At 48.4% G+C, this 23,579-nt stretch overlaps 1 protein-coding gene across 8 annotated transcripts in view; it reads right to left on the reverse strand.

The window, feature by feature from the left end:
* MAPKAP1 (mitogen-activated protein kinase associated protein 1) overlaps positions 3,247 to 23,579 on the reverse strand; it is a 239,815-nt gene continuing 219,482 nt past the window's right edge. For 6 of the 8 annotated variants that reach the window (XM_018055769.1, XM_018055770.1, XM_005687140.3 and 3 more), the window contains 2 exons: positions 9,410 to 9,507; positions 4,256 to 4,812 (listed from right to left, as the gene is read on the reverse strand). In XM_018055769.1, the coding sequence (XP_017911258.1) occupies positions 4,687 to 4,812; positions 9,410 to 9,507 (224 nt within the window). In that variant the 3' untranslated portion in view covers positions 4,256 to 4,686. Of the gene's footprint in view, positions 4,813 to 9,409; positions 9,508 to 23,579 lie in introns of all 8 variants that reach the window. The other 2 variants (XM_018055771.1, XM_018055772.1) reach the window with 2 other exon arrangements.

Genomic DNA, 23,579 nt, shown 5'->3' on the forward strand with positions numbered 1-23,579 from the left:
CTGTGATTGGGAATTTTTGGTGGCAGACATTGTGATTGCTTATAAGCACTTGTGACTGCCCATCCTTGGGTGGTCACACCCCTCTGACCCTTGAAGGAGGCAGCCCCAGGTGGCTGATTCTGTTCAATGAAATATGAACAAGGGTGGGAAGGGTTGCTTTTGAACCACAGCATCTAATTGTTGCTGCCCTTTTCTAGCCCTTCTGTCTCCTGCCCAGGCTTCAGTGGAAGACCAAGGGTGGCTGGACCATACTCTGTGTGACGAGAAATAAGCCTTTGCTGTGTTAAAGGCACTGGGGCCTTTGGGCTGTTGGTGTCACTGTAGCCCAGCCTGTCCGGCCTAGTAAACTCATCCAGTTCTCACAAGGCTCCTTTGAAGAAGGCTTTATTGTCCCATTTTACAGAAGAGAAGACTGAGGCTCAAAGAAGTAATGCAGCTCATCTGAGGACACACCAACCAGGAGACAACTGAAATCTGAGCACTGCCTGCCCGGCCCCAGGGTCTGCTTTATAGGAGGGTGCTCAGTGAGCGTTCATGTCACAGAATCAGTTGGCAAGGAAGGACAGGAGGGCAGGGCCCTCGAGGCTGGCTCTGGGACTTGGGCAGGGTGCAGGCCTGCAGAGCAGGACCCCCAAATTCAGCCGTCTGTCCCCAGGGCAGGGGGCCGAAGCCCGGCTCCTGCATGGCCCCTTTCCAGACACCGAGGAAGCTGGTTTTGGCAGTTGTCATGGCAGCTTCTTTGGACTCTGGAACTCCAGGAAAGGACAGCTCAGGCCTGACCAGGTCCCTTCTCAGGGCGGGCACTGCTAGAGGAGAAAGTGGCATCTGGGCAACTGGACTAAGTGAGATGACGGACGCCAACATCGTGTGGCCACTTATCAGGGGTTCATGCACCATGCGCTGGGCACGTGCTGTCTCACTGTCTTGCTTCCAGCGCTGCAAGTGGGCATCTCAACCCACCATACAGATAGGGCACAGAGGATCCGGCGGAGTACAGGACTGGGATATGGGCCGGGTTTGAGGCCAGGCCGTGGAGGCTGTGACCCAGCCCACACCCGGCCCGTGGTCCCTGCAAGGCTCTGGGGTGGGTGCTGCTGCTTGTGCCCAGTGAGGAGGCTCAGCCCACGGAGCCAGGAAGCCCCTGCATTCTCCTTCCTTTCCTCCGGCTTCTCCTTCTGGAGGAGGCGCACAGCCCTTGGAAACACCAGAGGAGGTGGTGGGAGCCGTGCCAGGAGCTGGGACCATCCTGCCAAGGCTGCCAGGAGGCCGCGGTGGTCCCTCGGGGCGCCAGTGTGGGCACAGGGGGCAGGCTGAGGGCGGGGTGGGGGCAGAGGCACCGACCCTCATCCCCGCCTTGCCTCCTCTCCCGTCTCAGGGCCCCTTCTCTGGCCCTCGTGGCTGCACCATCCTTGCTGTCAGGGAAGCTCAGACACTGCTGACGTTGGGCCCGGTGGTGAAGCCACAGCGTCTTCTCCCGGGGACACTGGGAAGAGGGGGCTTCCTTCTCTCCTGGGAGCTGCAGCGCCTCAAGAAGCCAAGCCTGTCCCACTCAGCAGGGCTGCCAAGGGGCCTGACGAGATGGCCCGGCCTGGCGCTGTCTGCTGCCCCCGTCTCAGGTCCCCAGGTCCCCAGCCCTCCTATGGCTCCCACTGCCCGTCTCTCCACAAGCACCTGCCAGGCCTAGGCTGGTCCCCAAGGGGCTCGCACGGTGCTCACTGCAGGGTGGCCTGGGGGGTCACCCGCCATCCCTTGGCCTCACTGGGCTTCGAGCGTCACGATAACCAGGTCGGGTCTCTGCTCCCTTCTATCCTGAGGTCTCCCAGTCCTTCAGCTGGGGAACCCAGGGGGCAGCTGGCAGGTTTCAGGGACGTGACAGCGGAGGGGAGCCTCTTCCAGCTTCTTAATCCATGGAGAGAAGACTCGGAGGGGTATCAGCGTGGTCTCCACCTAGCTGAGGGGCCTCCCAAGGCAGCGGGGACACTGGTCCCGGGGACCAGGGAGGAGAGGGCTCAGGAGGAGCTGCTGCTCCGGGTGGGGAGCGAGGCCCGGCACGTGGGGCTGAGGAGTCCTGGGGAGGGAAGACCAAAGAGGCCAACAAGGGCAAGTGCTGACCCGAGGGCAGCATGCTGTCTGCAGGCCGAGGACCAGAACCCAGGAGGGAACGTCCACTTGCTGCTCCAGGGAGGGGGCAGGACGGAGCGAGCTCAGCGTTCCTCAGCTCTTAGGATTCTTGTCCAGACACAGTGGCGCTCCTGCAGGTTGTGCAGGACAGAAACCTCTGGAAGGAAGTCTGGGCTCACTGTGATTCTGAGACATTCAAGACATTCTCCAGAAGGGATTGCAGGGACCACCTACTCCAGCACCTGCACTAACAGATGAGGAAACCGAGGCCCCAGGGAGGCAGCACCCAGAAGATCTGCAGTCCGTGGCCGTGGAGGGCAGGCCTGGAGTCTCAGGGCACAGCTCCCATTCATTCGCTTTTGTGTCCTGGACGGAAGGTGGGACCCTCCCAAGCCCTGAGTCCTCATCCCTGGAATGGTGGTGGTGACCTGCCTGAGGCTGGCTGCAGTGACCTGGGCCTGTGCATATTCACAAGGGGCCGGCACACAGCCTGCCCCAGACGATGGGGGCAGCTCAGTAACCAGCGGAGGCCAGGGCTCCAGGGACTACTGCTTGGGCCTGTCAGCCACCCAGACTTGGTAAAGGCCCAGTCCTGAGTTACCATCAAGTTAGTGAGGGCCACTCTGGGGCGTCAGGGGACATGCTGGGAGGTGGGGGCACGGCCTGTTGGGTCACTTGAGTATAACCTGGGTGTGCCAAGCTGCTTGGTAAAGCCCGGGAGACAGGTAAGAGATGTTCGGAGTCTTACTTTAAAATCCAGGTGTGGGTTGAGAGAAGCAGAGGAAAAACTGAATTTTAACCATCTCAGTGGACCTGGGCAATGGTTAGTGTTTCTCTTAAATTACTCCTTCAAGTGTGTGCTGTGTCAACTGCACGTGAGCTGTATTCCATGATACGAGAAAGGTGTTGCTTCTGTAATGGAAGGAGGTGATGATTTCAATGTCACCCTTGAGTGAAGAGGATCATCCTGTCTTGCTCAGGATTAAAGGAGACCCATGGAGCGTTTCAGAGCCGCTCGGTGCATCAACTGTCAGCAAATGTCACCACCCAGCGCGATTCTTGGTGGTCACCGTTCTTTACCAACATGTGCTCGAGACTTCAAGAATTCAAAGCAATACGCAGAAGAAGGTGTTTATGACTTTTAATATTGAATATGTCACAAGATTTAATGACCAAATTAGTCATTTATATTTTTCAAAGATATCTAAATATAAAATTGCTAAAAATTCAAATAACAGATAGCAAGCTACAAATAATATTTGTTTCTGGGGTGGGTAGCAATGGAAGACATTAGAAAAGGGTGCTTCTGTTGGCTGAACAAAGATCAGAATGAAGGAGGAATTCACTAGGACGCCCCTGTGCAAACGGACCCTCGACTGTCAGAGGCTGTTTCAGCAACGTCGCTTCCTGTACCACAATTAAAAACAATTTTTTTTTGAAATGCGGTTCCTAGGTGAAACCTTGGCCCCGCCACCCTGGCCGGGGACTGAGCGAAAGGACGTCACCCTCAGAGGGACCCTGGAGAGGCTGGTAAGGAGCACTGAGGCAGCAGGCTAGCCTGAGGGGTGGGGGTCAGCAGATGCCCATTCCCTTGCTCCCCACCCCCAGGAGTGGGACCCCTGGCAGCAGCTCCCCTCACCCCGAGGTCTCCGATGAAGTGAAAGCAGTGGCTTTCCTGCCGCTGAGACCAGGGGGCAAGCACTGTGAAGAGAGGAGTCTTCAGAGTCCAGGGCATGCCCACGTGCGGGTCTGACTGTCGGCTCAAACTCAGCCTGGCTACTGAGGAAACAGCAGCTCGGCGTGACCCCCGTTTCCCTGCGCCCCGAGCTTGACGTGCAGTCCTGCCTTCCTGAAGTCAGAGGTGCTGGAGTGGCTGAGGAGAGAAGGCTTCCGAAGGGGTGGGTGGTGCAGCCCTGGACACACATCACTACGTCCCCTCCTGAATTTCAGTAAGATGCTATCCTCAGAGCAACACGCTCATTTAAACAAATGGCATAGTTAAAACTATTGACTAAACCCTAAACATTTCTTCTGAAAAATCGAGCCATAGCTTTTCCAATCTGCCTGTTCAATATGGGGAGCAGATTTTAAAGAGAATAACATAATCAATCCTGCCCCAAAGAATGGTCCGTCATACCAACCATGATAAAGAGTTTATTAAAAGGAAGAAGAAAAAAACAGAAATGTACACTTTTGTTCTTGGCTTGTTTTAGGAAATTTGATCAAGCTGCAAGGACACGTCTGGGCGCGGCTATGTACATCCTTGCACGGGGCCATCAGGCAGTGAAGATGGCGGGGCCTCTCGTGGCTCCTTGCCGTGTCGTCCGGCCCCGGGCACTGCTTGTCGAAGCCACTGTCACTCAGGCTTCGGTCCGGTGGAAATGTCCCCAGCTCTGTCCGAGGGAGTGCCCCCCTTCCCCTGGAGCCCACCAGCCCTGTCCCCACGAGCCGGGAGCCTGGACCTCGGAGCGTGTCCGAGGACCGCAGGACACAGGGTGGGCAAAAGCCACCTGGCCCTGCAGGCGGCTCTGAGCTCCAGCAACAGACTGAAGCTGCAGGCAGCCGTCACTGCTGCCCTGATTTCTTTTCCTTCTGGAAGCTGAAGCTTGTACGTCTGTTCAGTTTTCTTTGTTTTTGAGCGAAATAGTCAGCCCGGGCAGTGCTTGCTCGCGATTCCAGTATGTAGTTAACCTAGAAAGCAAGAGGACACAGCCCAGTCACTTACCAGCCACCCTCTGCTCACCCAGGACGAGCGAGGGAAGAGCCCGGCCCTGGGCTGGGCAGCTCCTGGGTCCGGTGCTCCCCTGAGCACAGAGTCGGGTCATCACCACGACCCTGAAGGTGCACGACGGGGAAACAGGGCTGAAGAAGACATGCGGCTGTGCAGGCCTCTGAGTCCCTGGTGCAGCTGTTCTGATTCCTGAGCCTGAGTTCCCTCCTCACCACGTGCTGCCTCCCAGAACCTCCCTGGTTCTGTCCCCGCCTGCCATGTGGCCCTGGGCTCGCACACAACGTCCCCGAGCCCTGCTCAGGTCGCCTGAAAGACAAGACATCACAGGGATGAAAACCAAACCAAAATAAGGCTCTGTGTTCAGCCTCCCAGCAGTTGGGGTACTTCCAAGCTCATAAGGGCCCCACTAGCTATGGCTCATTTGATAGAAAGGAAAGTGAGGCTCAGAGAAGGGGACCAAGATGCCCTGGATTACTGAGAGGTCACGGTCAAAGCTGGGACAGACACCGTGGGAACCCTGGGCAGGGGCACAGCTGGGCTGCCTCCCAAGCGTCAGCCTTACTGCTGCCCCTGAGGTCTCCTGGGCTCTTTTCAGATCCCCCCATGCTGGGTGGCCACTGCCACCATCACCTTTGGCACTGAGTCCCTGTCTTGTCTGAGCCTCGTCCCATGCTTGGCTCACGTGGCAGAGGGAAAATCAAGACTTGGTTCCTGACCCAAGGGGCTCACATCCTAGTGAGTGAGCAACAGAACAAGTGTGACAACAGACACCGAAGGAGCAGAAAGGAATGCGGACAGTAACTAATGGGAACATGTGGGGAGGGAAGTCTTGTGAGGGGATAAAGGAGCTGGGTTTTGAGGGATAAACAGGAGTTTGGGGTGTACAAGGGATGGGGAGAACCAGTGTGCATCAAGGCACAACAGAGGAACACAGCAAGGGGGTGTTCACGGCCATTCAGAAGCTGAGGGGCCAGACACGGCGAGGCGGGGAGGGGCCAGGGAAGGGCAGCAGTGCTGTGGTCAGACCTGTGCCCAGCGCGAGGGTGTGCCCCCGGCTGGGCAGGGCCACAGGGCAGCAGCAGTGATTGGAGCACTTTTCAAGGATAAACTCATTTAATCCTCACAACAGCATTAGGAGAAGAGGGCGGCAGAGGATGAGGTGGTTGAATGGCATCACCGATTCAATGAACATGGACCTGGGCAAACTCTGGGAGATGGTGAGGGACAGGGAGGCCTGGCGTGCTGCAGTCCATGGGGTCGCGAAGAGTCGGTCATGACTTAGCGACTAGACAACAACAAGGGCCTTAGGAGGAGGTGGCTGCTACTGCTATCCCCACTGTACAGAGGAGAACACCGAGGCTCAGAATGGCAATGTCATTCACTTGAGGCCACGAAGCTTGTCAGAGTTCGGGTTAGAACCTGAATCAGTTCTCTGGCTTCTCAGAGACCCCCACCCCTCACCTCCTCAGACTCCCCTTGTCCCACCGCCCCAGCAGCCCTCTGGCTGGGCCTGTCTGTGAACCAACACCGTTCCTCTCCAAGCTCAAAGATCGGAAAGTTGAGAAACCTGAATACTCCTGGCTAGAGAACCGAGCCACCCCTTCTGTTGATTCTACATTGAGGGCCACGTGTCCTGCCCTGAGGGGAGAGGCCTCTGCTGAGTGAGGAAGAACGGAGGTGATGGGGGTGGGGGGGAAGCAGTTCAGATGGCCTGGTTCGTGTGGGGCCGGGGCTCCATCACGGCGTCCCCTCCAAACTTTCTGCTCTGATAGTCGCCGGCAGCAGGCATTAAGGGCTGGTGTCTGAGTACAGAAGGCTTGACACGCTCGGCCCGCTGCCTCGCCAAGTTACCAGCTGAGAGCAATAAATCACGAGGCCGGCAGGCCGGGTGATGACGTGGGACACCACAGACGACGCATGGGAAGAAGGGGTTGTATCTTTCTTAATAAGAGCAATCTTTGGACTCAGTTGTTTGCACAATCAGCTAGCCTGTTTTCAGTGTATTTTTGGCACATGTAACTTGACAAAAGCATTTAAAAATGATCCTTAACAGGCCAAGTATTTCCTAGATTTATTATCTTCAATGCTTTGTGATAATCACATAGATAATTTTAATGGAAGATTAATGTAATAATCAAAAGATAAAAACGCCCTTTGGTCTGCCATTAGCTGGTTAATATGCTGTGGCTTAAAACTTGCACAATTTTATGCACTATAGAGTGTTTCACTTTCAATGCATTTTACAGCTTAAGGCATAAAAATATAGGGAGTTTTCATGGTCAATAAAGTCACAGCCTCTATCACTCGATCATGAGAAGAACCCAACCTGAAGAGACCAATGATTCCTCTGAGATTCATCTCGAAGCCTGCAGAATTAGGGACCACACATGGCTTAGCTCAACTCTATCTCAGGTGGGGTGGGGGTGGGGGAGTCTGGGACTGCTCAGCTGGGTTCGAGCTGACACTCTACCTCTGGGTGCTCTGGAGCCTTGGGCCTCTGTATTTTCATCTATAAAGTGGGGGTAATAGTGTCCACAGGTTTTCCAGGTGGTACAGCGGTAAAGAATCCACCTGCCAATGAGGAGACACGAGAGACACAGGTTCGATCCCTGGATCAGGAGGATCCCCTGGAGTAGGAAATGGCAACCTGCTCAAGTGTTCTTGCCTGGAAAATCCCACGGACAGAGAAGCCTGGCGGGCTACAGTGCATGAGGGTGCAAGGAGTCGGACACACCTGAGCTCATACACATACACAATAATGTCTACACGGGGCAGGGCAGTTGTGAGAATGAAATGAGATCACATACATCAAAGGTCTTGTAGACAGTTGGTGCTCAATAAATGGGTCCCATGGGCAAAAAGACAATGAGATAAAAATAATTTGATGGCAAGTTGCCTATTTGTAATGGTCTGACATCAGCCTCTCATCCTTGTTTCCTCCTTTCAGTTTCAGTCTAAAGCTCTTGTTTTATGTGAAACTCCATAATTCTAGAACCATCACATATGATGCTGGTATCTATGACCAACTTGAGAAGAACCTCTGATGGAAGAAGCATTTCCACTAAGTGGGGCCACAGTCACTGAGTATCAGTGCAAAGCCCCATGAAAACACTGGCAATGGCAGATCAGGATAAGTATTTGAATTGCTTTAGAAATCAGAGATCGGAGATGTGAAATTTAATCTTCTATCAGGATCACGACCATTAGCTTCTCTAAGTAAATCAGGCTGGGACTCTCCTGGAGACTCAAGCACGATGCAATATTTCTACAAGCATTTTCATATGAAAACAGACAATTTAGGGAAGGCGCTAGGCCTCAGGGATTTTGCAGAAAAGCATCTGCTTCCAGGGAGCGTTTGGTCCTGGAAAATGATTTCTCTGCACTTGTTCTTCCGCAGTCTCGCACTGAAGTCATAAACCTGTGTTTCTGTCACCAATCTGCTGTTGTGAAAATTATTTTGATGTCAAACACAGGATTATAATTTTACTAGAATCCTTCTCAAGTCTTGAATATTTTAATGTTGGCTATAAAAAAAAGGCCAGCCCTGACGGGGTAATGGGAATATTTCTCTTCCTGGCCCCTGAGTGTGGCATGAGCTCCCTGGGTGGCCTGGTGATGCGGGCAGGTAACTCTTAGATTGCTGGTTTCAAGCACTCCAGGCAGGCACTGCCCGCTGGCTGTTCTGATGGGCTCCGACCTGGGGTCATCTAGATATCCTCTGCTTTCCATCCAACTGGTCACGCTACTCGTCTCGGCTCTAAATTCTCCTCCTGGCAGCTTTATCCTTTTAATTCTCATCTACCACTTTTGAAAATCTTTTGTAAACTCAAAATGTTTCTGTGAAACAATTTCATTTCACCGAAATCTGTTTAATTCCTGAATGCCATGCACACCTGGGGCCTTAGGAGCACAGGTTCTAGAATCCCCCAAACCTGGGGTCAGGTTGTGGTTCTGCCAAGTCCCAATCCTGGCTGAGTTAGTTTTCCCCTGAGCCTCGGTTTTCATCTAGGAAATGGGAATGATTTTATATCACCACCTCACAGAGGTGTGAAGCTCCTTGAGATGGGACAGGTCAAGGGCCTGGCTGAGATCCTGCCCTTTGGACCCTTCAGTAGATCTTAGTACTTTTATTACTATTATTAATACTTGATGATGTCTACTCTTAAAAGGAAAATGAATGATCACTTAGCTAGGTAGGCTCACCTACCTAGCTAATATTCATTTAATATTCTCATTTAATATTCTCTCTAGCAGCCCTTTGGTGGGGTGGAGCAGGGTAGCTACCATGATCCCCATTTTACAGGAGGAGAAACAGAGGCCCAGAGAGGTGCTGTGACTGGCCAGAGTCACACACTGGAGGGGTGGGAGCCCCTCAGTGAAGAGCAGCTGACGTATGATGTGGCCCAGGCCTGGGTGCGCACCAGCCGGGCGACCTGTAGCCAGCGCAGCGTCTCTGCAAAACTGGCCCAGGAGCCTCATTGGTGCTGCGGGATGGGAGTGGGAGAGGGGGCACACAGCCCCGCACACACCAGGCCTAGGCCGAGAAGGAACACTCACCTTGAGCACGATTTCGTTGACAGTAGCAGCGTCAGATTCAAAGTAGAGGTGTTTATAGTCGTGATTGCTTAGATATGTGAGTTTAAATATTGCGTGACCTGCAGGGAGAGAGAAAAGGCGAGGTGAGGGGCTCTGGCAGATCACCTCGGGGGCGGCCCCCCAGATTCTCCTTTCATCATCCAGCTCCCGGGACAGCAGGTGGAGGCTGCCCAGCAGCCACTCTTCCTGGAGCGGTTCACCTCGTCATCACAGGCTGGGGGCTGGGGGGAGAGTCAGGTCCCGCTCCACAGCGGAGAGGGTGGGTGTAAGGCTCTACAGAACTACTCCCACACGATCATTACATGGAAATGGTATTTTTTAAGGTAGAAGGCCAATTAACTCCAAATTATTCCTCTAAAAATAAAATAACTGTGCTTAAAGTCAAATAAATGAGCAACAGGAAGGGGAAAGGCCGATAGTAACGCGATTACGAGGGTCTCCAGGGCCGGCTCCTGAGGGAGGGGAGTCCGGGTCGTGCGACCCCTCCCGTGTGGAGGCTGCTCCCAAGGCCTCTGGTCATTTCCTGGGAGGATGGGTGGGGTCGGGGTAGAGGAGCGCACGGAGAGGCTGCTCTGAAAGCTGTCGCCTCACACAGCAGACTGACCTCGGGGGGGCCGGATCCTCTGAACACTCGAATCCCCAGAGATCTGAATTCTTCCGCACCCCTTTCCTACCACCCTCAGGGCAACCCTGTCATTGCTGGGACTGCTTCCTGGTCTGGCCTCATCGCACTCTACCACCCTCTGGTGCCACAGACCAGCCCGGGGCACTGCACACACCCGTCTGTCCATACTGGGGATGTCCTCGCTTGTTAACTTCTCTAAAAGACCTGCCCATGCTGGCCCTCCAGCTCACCCAGCACCTCCATGGGACACATTCCTAGACGTCTTCCCACACAGTGCTCGGCCGTCAGAGAAACCCGCCTACGTGTCACGCCACCTGCAGCTGAGTCCACACCCCCGTGGCTGTCCTTGGGGCCAGACGTGCCAATCAGACTCCCTCCTCCAGGCACCTGCCCGCGTCAGCCCCACGTGACTCTCTCCCTGGCCATCAGGACATGCTGTCCTTGGGTTCTGGGAGACCCCTGCGGCCCTCCCAGAAAGTCCTCTTTCTCCTTGAGCTGTTCTGAAGTGGGTTTCCGCTTCTGGCAACCAAAGGAGCATTGCTCCAGAGAGACGTGCAGCCAGAGCTCAGCAAACGTTCCCAGACCGAGGGGCAGCTTGTGACACCTCGCTCCCAGAGGCCTCCTGCTCACCAGCCCCAGAAACAACACTCCTCCCGTCTGCTCTGCAGACTTTGGTGCTCCTGAGACTAAGATTCAGCATATCCTTTCTGTTAGGCGTTCTCATCCGTTGTCCTTTTAACTGAAGCAGTGGCTGGTCATAGTTATTAATTAATAATATATCACCCGTATTACTGTAAGTTCACCTCTTTCCCGGAGAAACCTTCTCGGAAACTTTATTTACAGTAGCTAATTCTTCAGATCTCCCCAAATACACTGATATATGCTGAACGTCTGGGGCCAGAAAAGTGAAAGTGCCGCTATTTTATCCTGGAAACATCACAGTGATATACTCTTCGTGCCTATAAATTCAATATTGAAAAAACTAGCTAATAATTTCTGAAAAACCTCGCTTTCGGTCACTTGACAAATGTAGCCTGGTTCTCAATCGTGGTACTGAAATGTTAGAATTCTTAGCTGAAAGTTCATCATTTTGTGAATGTATAAATTACCTGTTTCTGAGAAGCGGATCTCATGGTAAGAGGGTGTATCTGTATGTCAGGGTGCGCGCATGTGTATTCTCTGATCTCACAGGATTCAGCTCGGAACCATCTGAGTCTCGGCGGTGAGACTGCCATGTGTTAGGACACTGCGGATCTCTCTGATGGCCGTGCTGTGACCAAGTGGAGATGTCTATGAAGGTCACAGGGCTGTGAAGGACAAACAGAGACGCCCCCTCCAGGAGGCCTTTCTGCTGACGCCTCGCCCTGACAGACACAGACTCCAGTGCCTGGGGCTGCAAAGAGCCAGAAGGTCTTAGGGAGATCCATGGACCCGAAGCTTCGGGGTTCACTGACCACTCTGATAAGTGATCTCACGGACTGTCTATCCCACCTGCTCCCACTTGTCACTGACAAAACAAAACCAACACCTCCTGTCACTAGAGCGTGTTTTGCCTGAACAACTGAGACACCATTAAAAACCCGTCTGGCAGGTGCTCTTCAGAAACAGCCAAACCTACACACGGCACATGTGACACGCAGTCTGCAGGGGCCTGGGGCCTCTGATGGAAGCCTCCACACTGTCCCCCGGGATCATACGGGCTCACGGGAAGAGGCCTGTGGTTCACCTACACACCAGTCACAGGGCAAAAGGAAACTATCATCCCACAGCAAGTCTCTGGGACGGCAGCATATTTGGGTCAGGTGACTACAAACACCCCCATGTGAACTGTGCTGAGCTCGGAGGCTGTGAGCGTCCCTTGTCTGTCCCCAGCGCTCTTTCCAGACCCCCAAGGAAGAGGGAAGCAAGCGGGAATGATGTACAGTGCACCCCATGCCGCTGAAGCCTCGGACTTGGCTGTCCTTTCCAGGAAAACATTCACATCACCGAGGAAGGAGGATACAGAGAACGCTATCTGGGGGGCCTGCATCAGAATTCAAGTCGGCCCTCAAGCGACTCTTACAGAGCCAACTGCGTTAGAGTGTGGGGGGACATACCCGCAGACAGCCCCTTCCTGCTCAGTAGGAGGACTGGGGGGGCAGCAAGCTCGAGTCAACCTGGAGTCACGCTGTCACCCCTGCTGGAGCCCTGGGGTGTGCAGTCGAGGCATTCCAGCAGTTTCCATTCTGCAGCTCTTCCCCTTGCTCCAGGGATCCCTGTGTTGCTGGGTGGCCAGAAGGGCAGGTTGACGCACTCAGGTCCTGCCAGGAGTCAGGTGAGTGCCCGGGCCAGAGGGATGGACACCAGGAACACCGAGAGACAAGGACGATGAGCAGGATGAGGAAGGGGATCACAGGGAGATGGCAGGGAGACCTCAGGGGAGCGGGCTGGCCTGGAGGCAGAAGGGCCATCAGAGGCAGTTTCCTAGAGAAGCTGACACCTGTCTGAGTTGTCCAAGAGGAGGAAGGGGGGTCAGCTGGTAGAGGTGGAGTGGAGAAGGATGTAACAGGGTAAGGACAGAGCAACCTAGGACAAAAGGCAGCAGGCCTTCCAGATGGCGCTCTGAGCAGCGGACAGGCAGGACGTGATGGGACACAGGGCCGACTGAAGGGTTGGGGAGGGAGCCACTAGTGGCCCCTACGTGGGGCAGTAAACGCAAATTGTCATTTGCAGCACTCACCCTGACTCCCCAGGGCCTAGAGGCTGGGGGACCAACCTCCACAGTCCTCTGGGTAGGAGCGTACTCACTTGGTTTTGAGCTAGACGGGGGCAAAAAGGATGCTGAGAAAGGGATCGACTTGAGAACCACAGAGAAGGAACTGTGACAGGGCTTGGAAATGCTTTCACAACAGAATAGTTAATAAGCAGAATTCACACTTGTATAATTTCACCCAACCCAAAGCCCACAGATTAAAGTGAAACAAGTTAATTGACCTAGTTCTGGAAATGAATCTATCAATAACCATGAGTAGTTTATGCTACATGGTAAATCTCCACCAGCGGTGTCTGGGTAGATGGAATCACTGGCATTTCAACACCGACTGAACAGAACAGAAACACAAAGTGACAGAAGTCTGTCATCAAGCCCTCCTCAGCCTCGGGCGGCTCGAGGTTCACCTCAGGTAAAGGGGGAAGCGGGGTCAAGCGCCCTCCTCGGCTGCAGCCTTCCAGGGCGTCTGTCCTGGGATGTGAGAGGGAACGAGAGGCAGGCAGGTTAACTCTTGGAAACTCAACGAAAATGAGCAGCTCTCACAGGGAAGGAGTGAGCCATAGGGGCAAACTGTGCAAACGCCAGCCGAGGAAGAATGACGCTATTATATGGTGATGTCCTTTACTATGTTTTGCAGATACTGCATTTTTTTTTAAAACAAATTGAAGGTTCGTGGCAACCGAGCACTGTCATGATAGTGAGCATTTTTCAACAATAAAGTATATTAAAATTAAGGTATGTAAATTATTTTCTTAGACATGATGTTACTATTGCACACTTAACAGACTACATATAGTGTAGATATAACTTTTCCATGCATTGGGAAACCGCCCAAAATGTGTGTGACTTGCTTTACTATGGTTGGCCTGGAACCCGACCTGCAATGCCTCTGAGGCATGCCTGCATATCAGTAATGACGTAAAAGAGAACACAAAGTCTGATATTCCAATTAGTCCAAATGATTTCGCTTGGGTTGTTAAACTTTCTGGAAATTAAAGCATAACAAAAGCCTGGGATCCAGAGGGGGAGAATGTGAGCGCTGGTCAGAGACTTGGGAAGAAGTCCGAGTGTGCTGAGTTCCAGTGCTGAGACCGTGGGAGGCACTGCCCCCAGAGCCCAGATCTGCCTGGGAGGAGACAGCACCCGTGACATCTCACATGGTGCTCAGGTGCAGAGGGGGCTCAAGGCGGGTGGTGGCCATCATTGTTATAACTGTGATGGAACTGGTATTTGAAGCTAAAATTCTCATTATTTTGAAGATCTGGTTTTTAATTGGGCCTTCTTTGAGCAGACTCGCTTTCAGAGCTTTATGAATAAAAATGCAACATAATGGAATACAAAATGAAGTATCCAAGCCCCGGTCACATATCCAGATTTGCTCAGGGCACTGAAACTATACATCTGCTTCTGAATATTGAAATGAAAGTCTGGATATGTGAAAATGTATTTACATTTACGTGTTTTTTTTTTTTTTTTTTTTCCAAAAGGAAAACAGAGAAGCTGGAACGTAACACTGAACAGAAACTAATTAGCAGCACAGATGTCAGGAACGGAGATCTTTGAGCTTTTGTGCTGTAATTTATCATCGGCATTATGAGTTTTAACTTAAACAAAAGGCTGTGTTGAAAAACAGATTCTTCTGGTCAATGGAGGGGAGTGGCCATTCAGAAAAAGCTGCTGTCACAAGATGGGACAGCTGAAGCAGAGGGCCAGCAGTTTACACACTCCCGCTGAAAGGGCTCCCAGATCTCCACTGCCAAGGGTCCTGAGACTGTGGTTTGAGAGGAGGCTCCCTTCTAAACGACCTGCGGGCACCGACTGTAGCCGTCAATGACGGGTCAGAGCTGGGACTTCCAAATCGAGCTGGCAGCCCACCTGTGTCCAAAACCCTCCAGGGGCCATCACTTACCAGGAAAGCCAAAAGTAAATCTGAATTTTTTTTCTTCAATTAAAAAATATAAAATGCATTTTAAAATTATGAGACATTGAGAAGACAGAGGAAAAACTTCCACCCTCGACCCCCCTAATACCAACACCGGCACAGTGACAGGCAAGATCTCTTTTCCAATCATTCTCATGTCTGTTTTACACAACTGTAATCAGACGGTGTACCAGAATTGGGGGATAATTTCTGCTGTTAGCATCTTACGATAGCCTTTCCCTTGTTGACACATCGTCTCCACAACCATCTGTTTCAACGGCTGCCTTTTGTCCCATTAGGTAGGTATGTGCCATGGCTCAAGCTACCATCTTTCTGCTGGGCATTTAAGTTACTTATAACATTGACAGTATTATAGGTAAGGCTACGAAGGAGATCTCTGCGCATCTGGATTGTTTCTGAATTCCTTTACATCAGACATGGATACTTTTTTAAGAAGTGGGTTTTCAGGGTCTGATCTTTTCTGGTCCCTCTGGCCTGGAAGTGGGTGGAAACTCTCCTTGGATTTTTGGGGGGAAATGGAAGGCCTGGGATGCTTTGGTCTCTGGGCTGAAAACCCTCCACTGCAAGTAGCAAGCCCAGCTGCCCATATGAGCTTCAGTTCAGTTTAACTGAACCCATAAGGCTGGTGCTCCTTTTCCGAGCCCCCTACAGTGGCAGAGGCCCCAGTAACTGGAGTGAGCTCTTTGACCTCTGGAGCAGGACAGAGTGATCCACTTACACTTATGCCTGAGTCATTCACCCCCTCCCCTCTTTGGCTCCCTCCTATAAACATAATTAAAGCTGATTATAAAAACTCCCATGGCAATGGGATTTCCCTCCTTCCTCTAATTTACTGAAAACACTCTTGCTAAGGTCACTACGACCTCTATGTTGAGAGATCCAGTTGATAATTCTTGGCTTTTATTTTGCTTGGCTCCTCAGCTGTATCTGATACTTCTCTTCCCATGAAGCCACAGTCAACTGATTCTTCAGCTGACTTCTCCCGTCAATCCGTCTCTTACATCCCTTTGAGGCCATCTTGTCCTTTCTCTCTCTCTTAAATGATGGTCTTCCCCAGTGTCCTGTCCTTGACTCTCATCACTTCTAGTTCCATTTCTCCTCTGTCAGGTTCGCTCATCAGGTTTTTATTATTACCCAGATGTTGATGGGGCTTTCCAGGTGGTGTTAGTGGTAAAGAACCTACCTGCCAATACAGGATACATAAGAGATGTGGGTTTCATCCTTGGGTTGGAAAGATCCCCTGGAGGAGGGCATGGCAATCCATTTTAGTATTCTGGCCTGGAGAATCCCATGCACAGAGGAGCCTGGTGGGCTACAACTCGCCAGTGTTTCTTTTCCTACTGTCATTAGAATAAAGTCCAAGCTTCTTAGATGATTTTCGAGACCCTAGATTCTGTTCAGTTCAGTTGCTCAGTACTGTCCGACTCTTTGTGACCCCATGAATCACAGCACGCCAGGCCTCCCTGTTCATCACCAACTCCCAGAGTCTACCTAAACCCATGTCCATCGAGTTGGTGATGCCATCCAGCTATCTCATCCTCTGTTGTTCCCCTCTCCTCCTGCCCCCAGTCCTTCCCGATATTAGGGTCTTTTCCAATGAGTCAACTCTTCGCATGAGGGAGCCAAAGTATTGGAGTTTCAGCTTCAGCATCAGTCCTTCCAATGAACACCCAGGACTGATCTCCTTTAGGATGGACTGGTTGGATCTTCTTGCAGTCCAAGGGACTCTCAAGAGTCTTCTCCAACACCATAGTTCAAAAGCATCAATTCTTTGGCACTCAGCTTTCTTCACAGTCCAACTCTCACATCCATACATGACCACTGGAAAAACCATAGCCTTGACTAGAAGGACCTTTGCTGGCAAAGTATTGTCTCTGCTTTTAAATATGCTGTCTAAGTTGGTGATAACTTTCCTTCCAAGGAGTAAGCGTCTTTTAATTTCATGGCTGCAATCACCATCTGCAATGATTTTGGAGCCCAAAAATATAAAGTCTGATACTGTTTCCATTGTTTCCCCATCTATTTCCCATGAAGTGATGGGACCAGATGCCATGATCTTCGTTTTCTGAATGTTGAACTTTAAGCCAATTTTTTCACTCCCCTCTTTCACTTTCATCAAGAGGCCTTTTAGTTCCTCTTCACTTTTTGCCATAGTGGTGTCGTCTGTGTATCTGAGGTTATTGATATTTCTCCTGGCAATCTTGATTCCAGCTTGTGCTTCTTCCAGCCCAGCATTTCTCATGATGTACTCTGCATAGAAGTTAATAAGCAGGGTGACAATATACAGCCTTGATGTACTCCTTTTCCTATTTGGAACCAGTCTGTTGTTCCATGTCCAGTTCTAACTGTTGCTTCCTGACCTCCATACAGGTTTCTCAAGACACAGGTCAGGTGCTCTGGTATTCCCATCTCTTGAAGAATTTTCCACAGTTTCTTGTGATCCACACAGTCAAAGGCTTTGGCATAGTCAATAAAGCAGAAATAGATATTTTTCTCGAACTCTCTTGCTTTTTTGATGATCCAGTGGATATTGGCAATTTGATCTCTGGTTCCTCTGCCTTTTCTAAAACCAGCTTGAACATCTGGAAGTCCACAGTTCACATATTGCTAAAGCCTGGCTTGGAGAATTTTGAGCATTACTTTACTGGTGTGAGATGAGTGCAATCGTGCGGTAGTTTGAGCATTCTTTGGCATTGCCTTTCTTTGGGATTGGAATGAAAACTGACCTTTTCCAGTCCTGTGGCCACTGCTGAGTTTTCCAAATGTGCTGGCATATTGAATGCAGCACTTTCACAGCATCATCTTTCAGGATTTGAAATAGCTCCACTGGAATTCCATCACCTCCACTAGCTTTGTTCGTAGTGATGCTTTCTAAGGCCCACTTGACTCCACATTCCAGGATGTCTGGTTCTAGAGGAGTGATCACACCATCGTGATTATCTTGGCCGTGAAGATCTTTTTTGTACAGTTCTTCTGTGTATTCTTGCCACTTTTTCTTAATGTCTTCTGCTTCTGTTAGGTCCATACCATTTCTGTCCTTTATCGAGCCCATCTTTGCATGAAATGTTCCCTTGGTATCTCTAATTTTCTTGAAGAGATCTCTAGTCTTTCCCATTCTGTTCTTTTCCTCTATTTCTTTGCATTGATCACTGAAGAAGGCTTTTCTCTCTCTCCTTGTTATCCTTTGGAACTCTGCATTCAGATGGGAATATCTTGCCTTTTCTCCTTTGCTTTTCACTTCTCTTCTCTTCACAGCTATTTGTAAGGCCTCCTCAGACAGCCATTTTGCTTTTTTGCATTTCTTTTCCATGGGGATCGTCTTAATCCCTGTCTCCTGTACAGTGTCACGAACCTCTGTCCATAGTTCATCAGGCACTCTGTCTATCAGATCTAGTCCCTTAAATCTATTTAACTCTAGATTAGCAGTTGTCAAACACTTTGGCTCTGAATCTCCTTACACTCTTAAAGTTGCAAAGAGTCAGACACGACTGAAGCAACTTAGCACAGTCAGATGTTGAGGATCCCAAAGCAGGTGTCTAGCTGAGACCTTTCTTCAGACTTTCAGAGCCAACCATAGCCACCATCCTCTATGGCCTGCAGTGGTGCACGTCCAGAACTGAAATCTACATTTCCGCTTAAATAAAAAGCTCTGGGGGTTTCTGTGATGGTCCAGTGGTTAATCTGTCTTCCAATACAGGGGACGGGGGTTCAATCTCTGGTCAGGGAACTGAGTTCCCACCTACCCCGCGGCAACTAGGCCTGCATGCCACAACTAAGACCTGACGCAGCAAAAAAAAAAAAAATTCAAAGCTGTCAGTGCAACTGGAGGGCTCACCAAGTTCCCAGCATTTGCTCCCCTAAATAGTTTTCATATATTTATCTTCTATCCCTCTCATCCTGTGACCACAGCCCTCCACCCAGTCCTGACCATCTACTGCTGTTTCTTGGTTTGCCTCCTTAGGTCACGTTGTCTTCAGATCCAAAGGTCTACCTAGAGGAGTCGTCCTTTTATAACACACATCTGGTCCTATTACTCCCTGACATAAAACAGTGTTTCTTTCCCTTCTGTCTTCAGAATAAAGTCCAAACTTCTTAGATGATTTTCGAGACCCTACGATTAGCAGTTGTCAAACATTTTGGCCTCAAATCCCCTTACACTCAAACATTACTAAGGAGCCCTAAAAGCTTTTATGTGGATTTTATCTATTATTATTATATTAGAAATTAAAACTGAGAAATTTAAAAATTATTAATCCATTAAAAATAATAAACTTACTTATGTATTTTTTAATGGTGAAACCCTTATATTTCCTCAAACAACAAAGCTTTAATGAAAAACCTGGCATTACTGTACAGTTTTGAAAATTATAAAATATCAACATTTGGTTTGACAGAATACAGCTGTATTATATTCTGTTTTTGCATTTGATTTGTTGTGACTGCTTAGGTTGCAGCATATGAGAAAAAGTCAGCCTCACATAGATACGTTTTTGATAAAGGAATATTTTTAATATTCTCTGCAAATATTCTTTGATATTATACAAAACTTGATAAATGATATCTCCTTAAAGATGAGCTGCAATGTGGAATCTAAAACCACATGAATAAACTTTTTGTACCATTACACTTCAATTCATTGGTCTGTCTTGCACTTTGCATGACTCTTTTAGAGAAAAATAGTAATTTATTTGGCTGTATCAAGTCTTTGTTGTGGCATCTGGAATCTTAACTGCAGTATGTGAACTCTTAGTTGTGCTATGTAGGATCTAGTTCCTTGATTAGGGACTGAACCTGGGCCCCCTGCATTGGGAGCGTGGAGTCTTAGCCACTGGACCATCAGGGAAGCCCCTAAATGACGCTCCTACTCTTGGATGGTTTCGTAACATCATGCAGTAGTCTAGAAAATACACAGGTCTTTCATATGTTGACACATTATACAATATAAACAAAACTCAATATTCATTAATTATCGCCACTGATCTCTTCAGAAAAGTAATGAGAAGTGAAGTTCACAGTGATGGATACAAATTTTCTGAGACTCTAATTTTCATTCAAAAGCCTGCAATTTCATCCCTGGCATCAAATACTAACTTACTTTCCATGAAGTGGCAGGATTACTTCCTTTATTTTCAAGAAAATATATGCTAAATAGTTAGGCTTGAGTTACTATAGTTTGTCAGTTGCTCTTTCAAGTATAAACTGAGTTCCATGAAATGAATGGTTAGTTCAGCTTGCAACTCACACAACTTCACAAGTCCTTCTCCTTGAGACACGTCTTCTACCCTCCTATGCAGTAGGTGTATGTCAGCAATGAATTAAACAATATTTATGGGGCCTTTTGATGCTTCATGTGTCAGTTGTTTTAACAAAATGTAATATGGCATTTCAGTAACCAAGTATTGGTTGAGTTTCATTCTTTAGCATTTAAAGAGGCAGACAAGCAAGAGACAAATTCTGTATCTGGAAATTCTGTCCTCAGTTTGTAACAAGTTTGAATTTGCAGCTCCTCTTGGGAGGCTAAATTAGATAAAATCTCAGCTGTCCAACCCGTGGAGCAGAGAGCTTGAGTGACCTTCATGCAAAAAACATACCTTTTCCATCATAAGCATAAAAACTCTGAATTACAAAATTTCCTCCCATGTTAGAGTATGAAAGTGAAAGTGTTAGTCACTCAATCATGTCCAGCTCTTTATGACCCCATGGACTAGTGCCTGCCAGGCTCCTCTATCCATGGAATTCTCCAGGCAAGAATACTGAAGTGGGTTCTTTTCGACCCAGGGATTGAACCCTGGTCTCCTACATTGCAGGCAGGAGACTCTTTACCATCTGAGCCAGCAGGGAAGCCCTGCATTAGAGTATAAGGAAAATAAATACTGTGTTACCATGTTCATCTTTATGAATATTGAATCTCATGATCTCCTCAGGGCTATAAAAGATCCTACATCTTACCACAATACAGTTAAGATCTTGCCACACTACTGTGCTTATTGGTTTGGATGCTTTTTAACATTTTTTGTTTCATTCTTGTCAGTTTTCACTTTCCACTGTCTTTATTATTAAGTTCTGTAATTTTTTCTCCCCCTTACAGTTTTTTGCATTTAATATCCTCTAGGAGGAGAAACCAGATAATGAAGGATAGTTAAAATTTGTTAAGAAATAAACAGCTAGTGGGAATTTGCTGTATGGCACAGGGAGCTCCAACCCAGTGCTGTCACAAGCTAGAGGGGCGGGATGGGGCGAGAGGCGGGAGGGAGTTCCAGAGGGAGGGGATATACACATACCTATGGCTGAGTCATGTTGATGTATGGCAGGAACCAGCACAGTACTGTAATTATCCGATTAAAAATAAAATCCAAAGTCCTCAAAATATTCAATAAATAAAAAGGGAAAGACTTTATGAGTTGGAGGCCTAGGGATACTCTTCCATCCAAAACGCACAGAGGTTTAAGTGCCCTGGCTTTGAGTCAGTGCAAAGGGAAGAATATAAGCGTCTGTCACCATTTATACATAACTTCAGACAAGTTACATAACTTCTCTGAGTCCTGGTTTCCTCACTTATAAAATGGGAATAATATCTGTCTCACAGAGTTGTTACTAAGATTAAGTAATCCTAGGATAATCAACTGAGATTTCTATAACACATGTACATAAACCTCAGAGAGTTGTTGCAAGAACTAAGCAGTGCGTATAAAGCACTCGGGACAGTGCCTGACACTTGGTAGATTCTTTGTCTTTTCACTCTCACTCTCCAAGATAAACTTTTCCAGACAGTAAATACTTAAGGCTTTGTGGGCCAACAGGCAAAGTTAAGCCTCTTTAATAGATACTTTTATAACAAGAGAAAAAGAATTTCTACATTTTTAAATTAAAAAATTCAAAATATAACAATCAAATGTATCTTCTGGGGGTACTACAAGCTGTTCCTGAGGACAGAATTTTTTTTTTTTTTTGAGGGGAGATGATGTTTCGCTTAAAAAATGGAATTCAAAACTAATGTTCCATATCATCAAATCAACTGCAAATATTCACATGTTAAAAACTATTCTTAGTGCACAGGCCATACAAAAATAGGTGGTGGGCTGGATTCAGCCTGTGGGCCAGAGTTTATCAATCTCTGTTCAAAGAGTTCTGGCTTATTTCCTTTTCCTTTGTTCATTCTGTATAGTTGCTAATGGTGACATTTTGTGTACTCTTGATTTCTTTGTGCAGATCTGGGTTTGTATCCAGCAACTTTTCCCCCACCTCTAGCCGTCCATGTTTCTTATAGTGAAGGTTTAATGGCACAAATTCTTTCTTTTTTTTTAATGTCTAGAAATGTCTTCACTTTCATTTCTGAAGGATTTTTTTCACTGAATATAGAAATCTTGGTTGACAAGATTTTCTTTTAGCAAGCGATGTCATTCCATCATCTGGACTGCATTATTTCTGGTGGGAAATAATTCTTATCTTGGTTTCTCTGACTGCTTATAAGTTTTTTTCTTTATCACTGGTTTTCTGCAATTTGATTATGATGTGCCTTGATGTGGTTTTCTCTATATTTATCCTATTTGGCCATCTTTGGACTTCTAAGGTTGGTGGGTTGGTATTTTTAAACAAATCTGGAACAGTTTTCTCTACCATCCCTGAGAGTCATAACATAACACGTGTATGTTAGAACATTCACTATTATTCCACAGCCTTTGTTCTTTTCATCCGTTTCTTCTCTCTGCTTCACTTTGAATATTTTCTGTTGTCCTTTAAAGTTCACTGATTGCAATAGGCAGATTCTGAAATGACTTTCAAGGATCCCATTTCCTGCTTTTCATGGCCTTGTGTAACCTCCTTGTCTTGCTTGTGGGCTAGACCTAGTGACTTACTTCCAATGAATAAAGTATAGCAAAAGCGTTGGGCTGTATTTCTGAGATTAGGTTATAAAACACTGTGACTTCTTCCTAGTACATTCCTGCTTCTGGTTATTTAGATGGAGCCAGATGCCATTGTGAGAGCCTCCCTGTGGAGAGGCCCATGTGGTAAGGAACTGAGGGTGTTCACAAAGAAAGGAACTCTGCTAGTAACTACTCGGTGAGCTTGGAAGCACATCCTGCCCCTGCTGAACACTGAGATGACTGTGGCTCTGGCTGACAGGAGGACTGCAGCCTGAGGAGAGGCCCTGTGCTAGAGGACCCAGCTACGCTGTGCTGGATTCCTGACCCACAAAACTGCGAGATGATAAGTGTTATTCTTGTTTTAAGCCACTGAGTTTCGAGACAATTTGTTACGTGGCAACAGATAACTAACATTCTGACCTTTTCTCTTCCTGATGTGCTCCCACAGGGAGTTTTTTGATTCAGGTATTGTATTCCTCAGCTCTAGAATTTTCATTTGGTTCTTTTAAAAGTTTCCATTTCTCTTCTTTTTGAGCTGTTTTGCTTTAAGTCTTTGAACATACTTATAATAAGAATTTTTAAGTACTTACTTGCCAATTCTATTCTCTCTCCACTTCTGACTCTGCTTCTATTGGCTGGTTTTTCTCCTGGTTATAGGACAAGTTTTTCCTGCTTCTTTGCATGCCGTGTAATTTTTGACTGAAAGTTGGATATTGTGAACGTTATGCTCTGCATTTTGTCACCATCTTTTAGAGACTATTGGGCTTTGTTCTGGCAGTCAGTTAATTTACATGTGGATCAGTTTGATCCTTTCAAGACTCCTTTTAAAACTTTCTTAAGAGTTAAAGCAGTCTTTAATCTAGGGCTAGTTTAGCCTTACTCCTACGATATGGCCTTTCCAGAGTCATGACGAAATGTCCTGGATGCTTCAACGACCGGGGAGCTACAAA

This window comes from Capra hircus, chromosome 11 (genome assembly GCF_001704415.2).
Source record: "Capra hircus breed San Clemente chromosome 11, ASM170441v1, whole genome shotgun sequence".
Taxonomy (NCBI): domain Eukaryota; kingdom Metazoa; phylum Chordata; class Mammalia; order Artiodactyla; family Bovidae; genus Capra; species Capra hircus.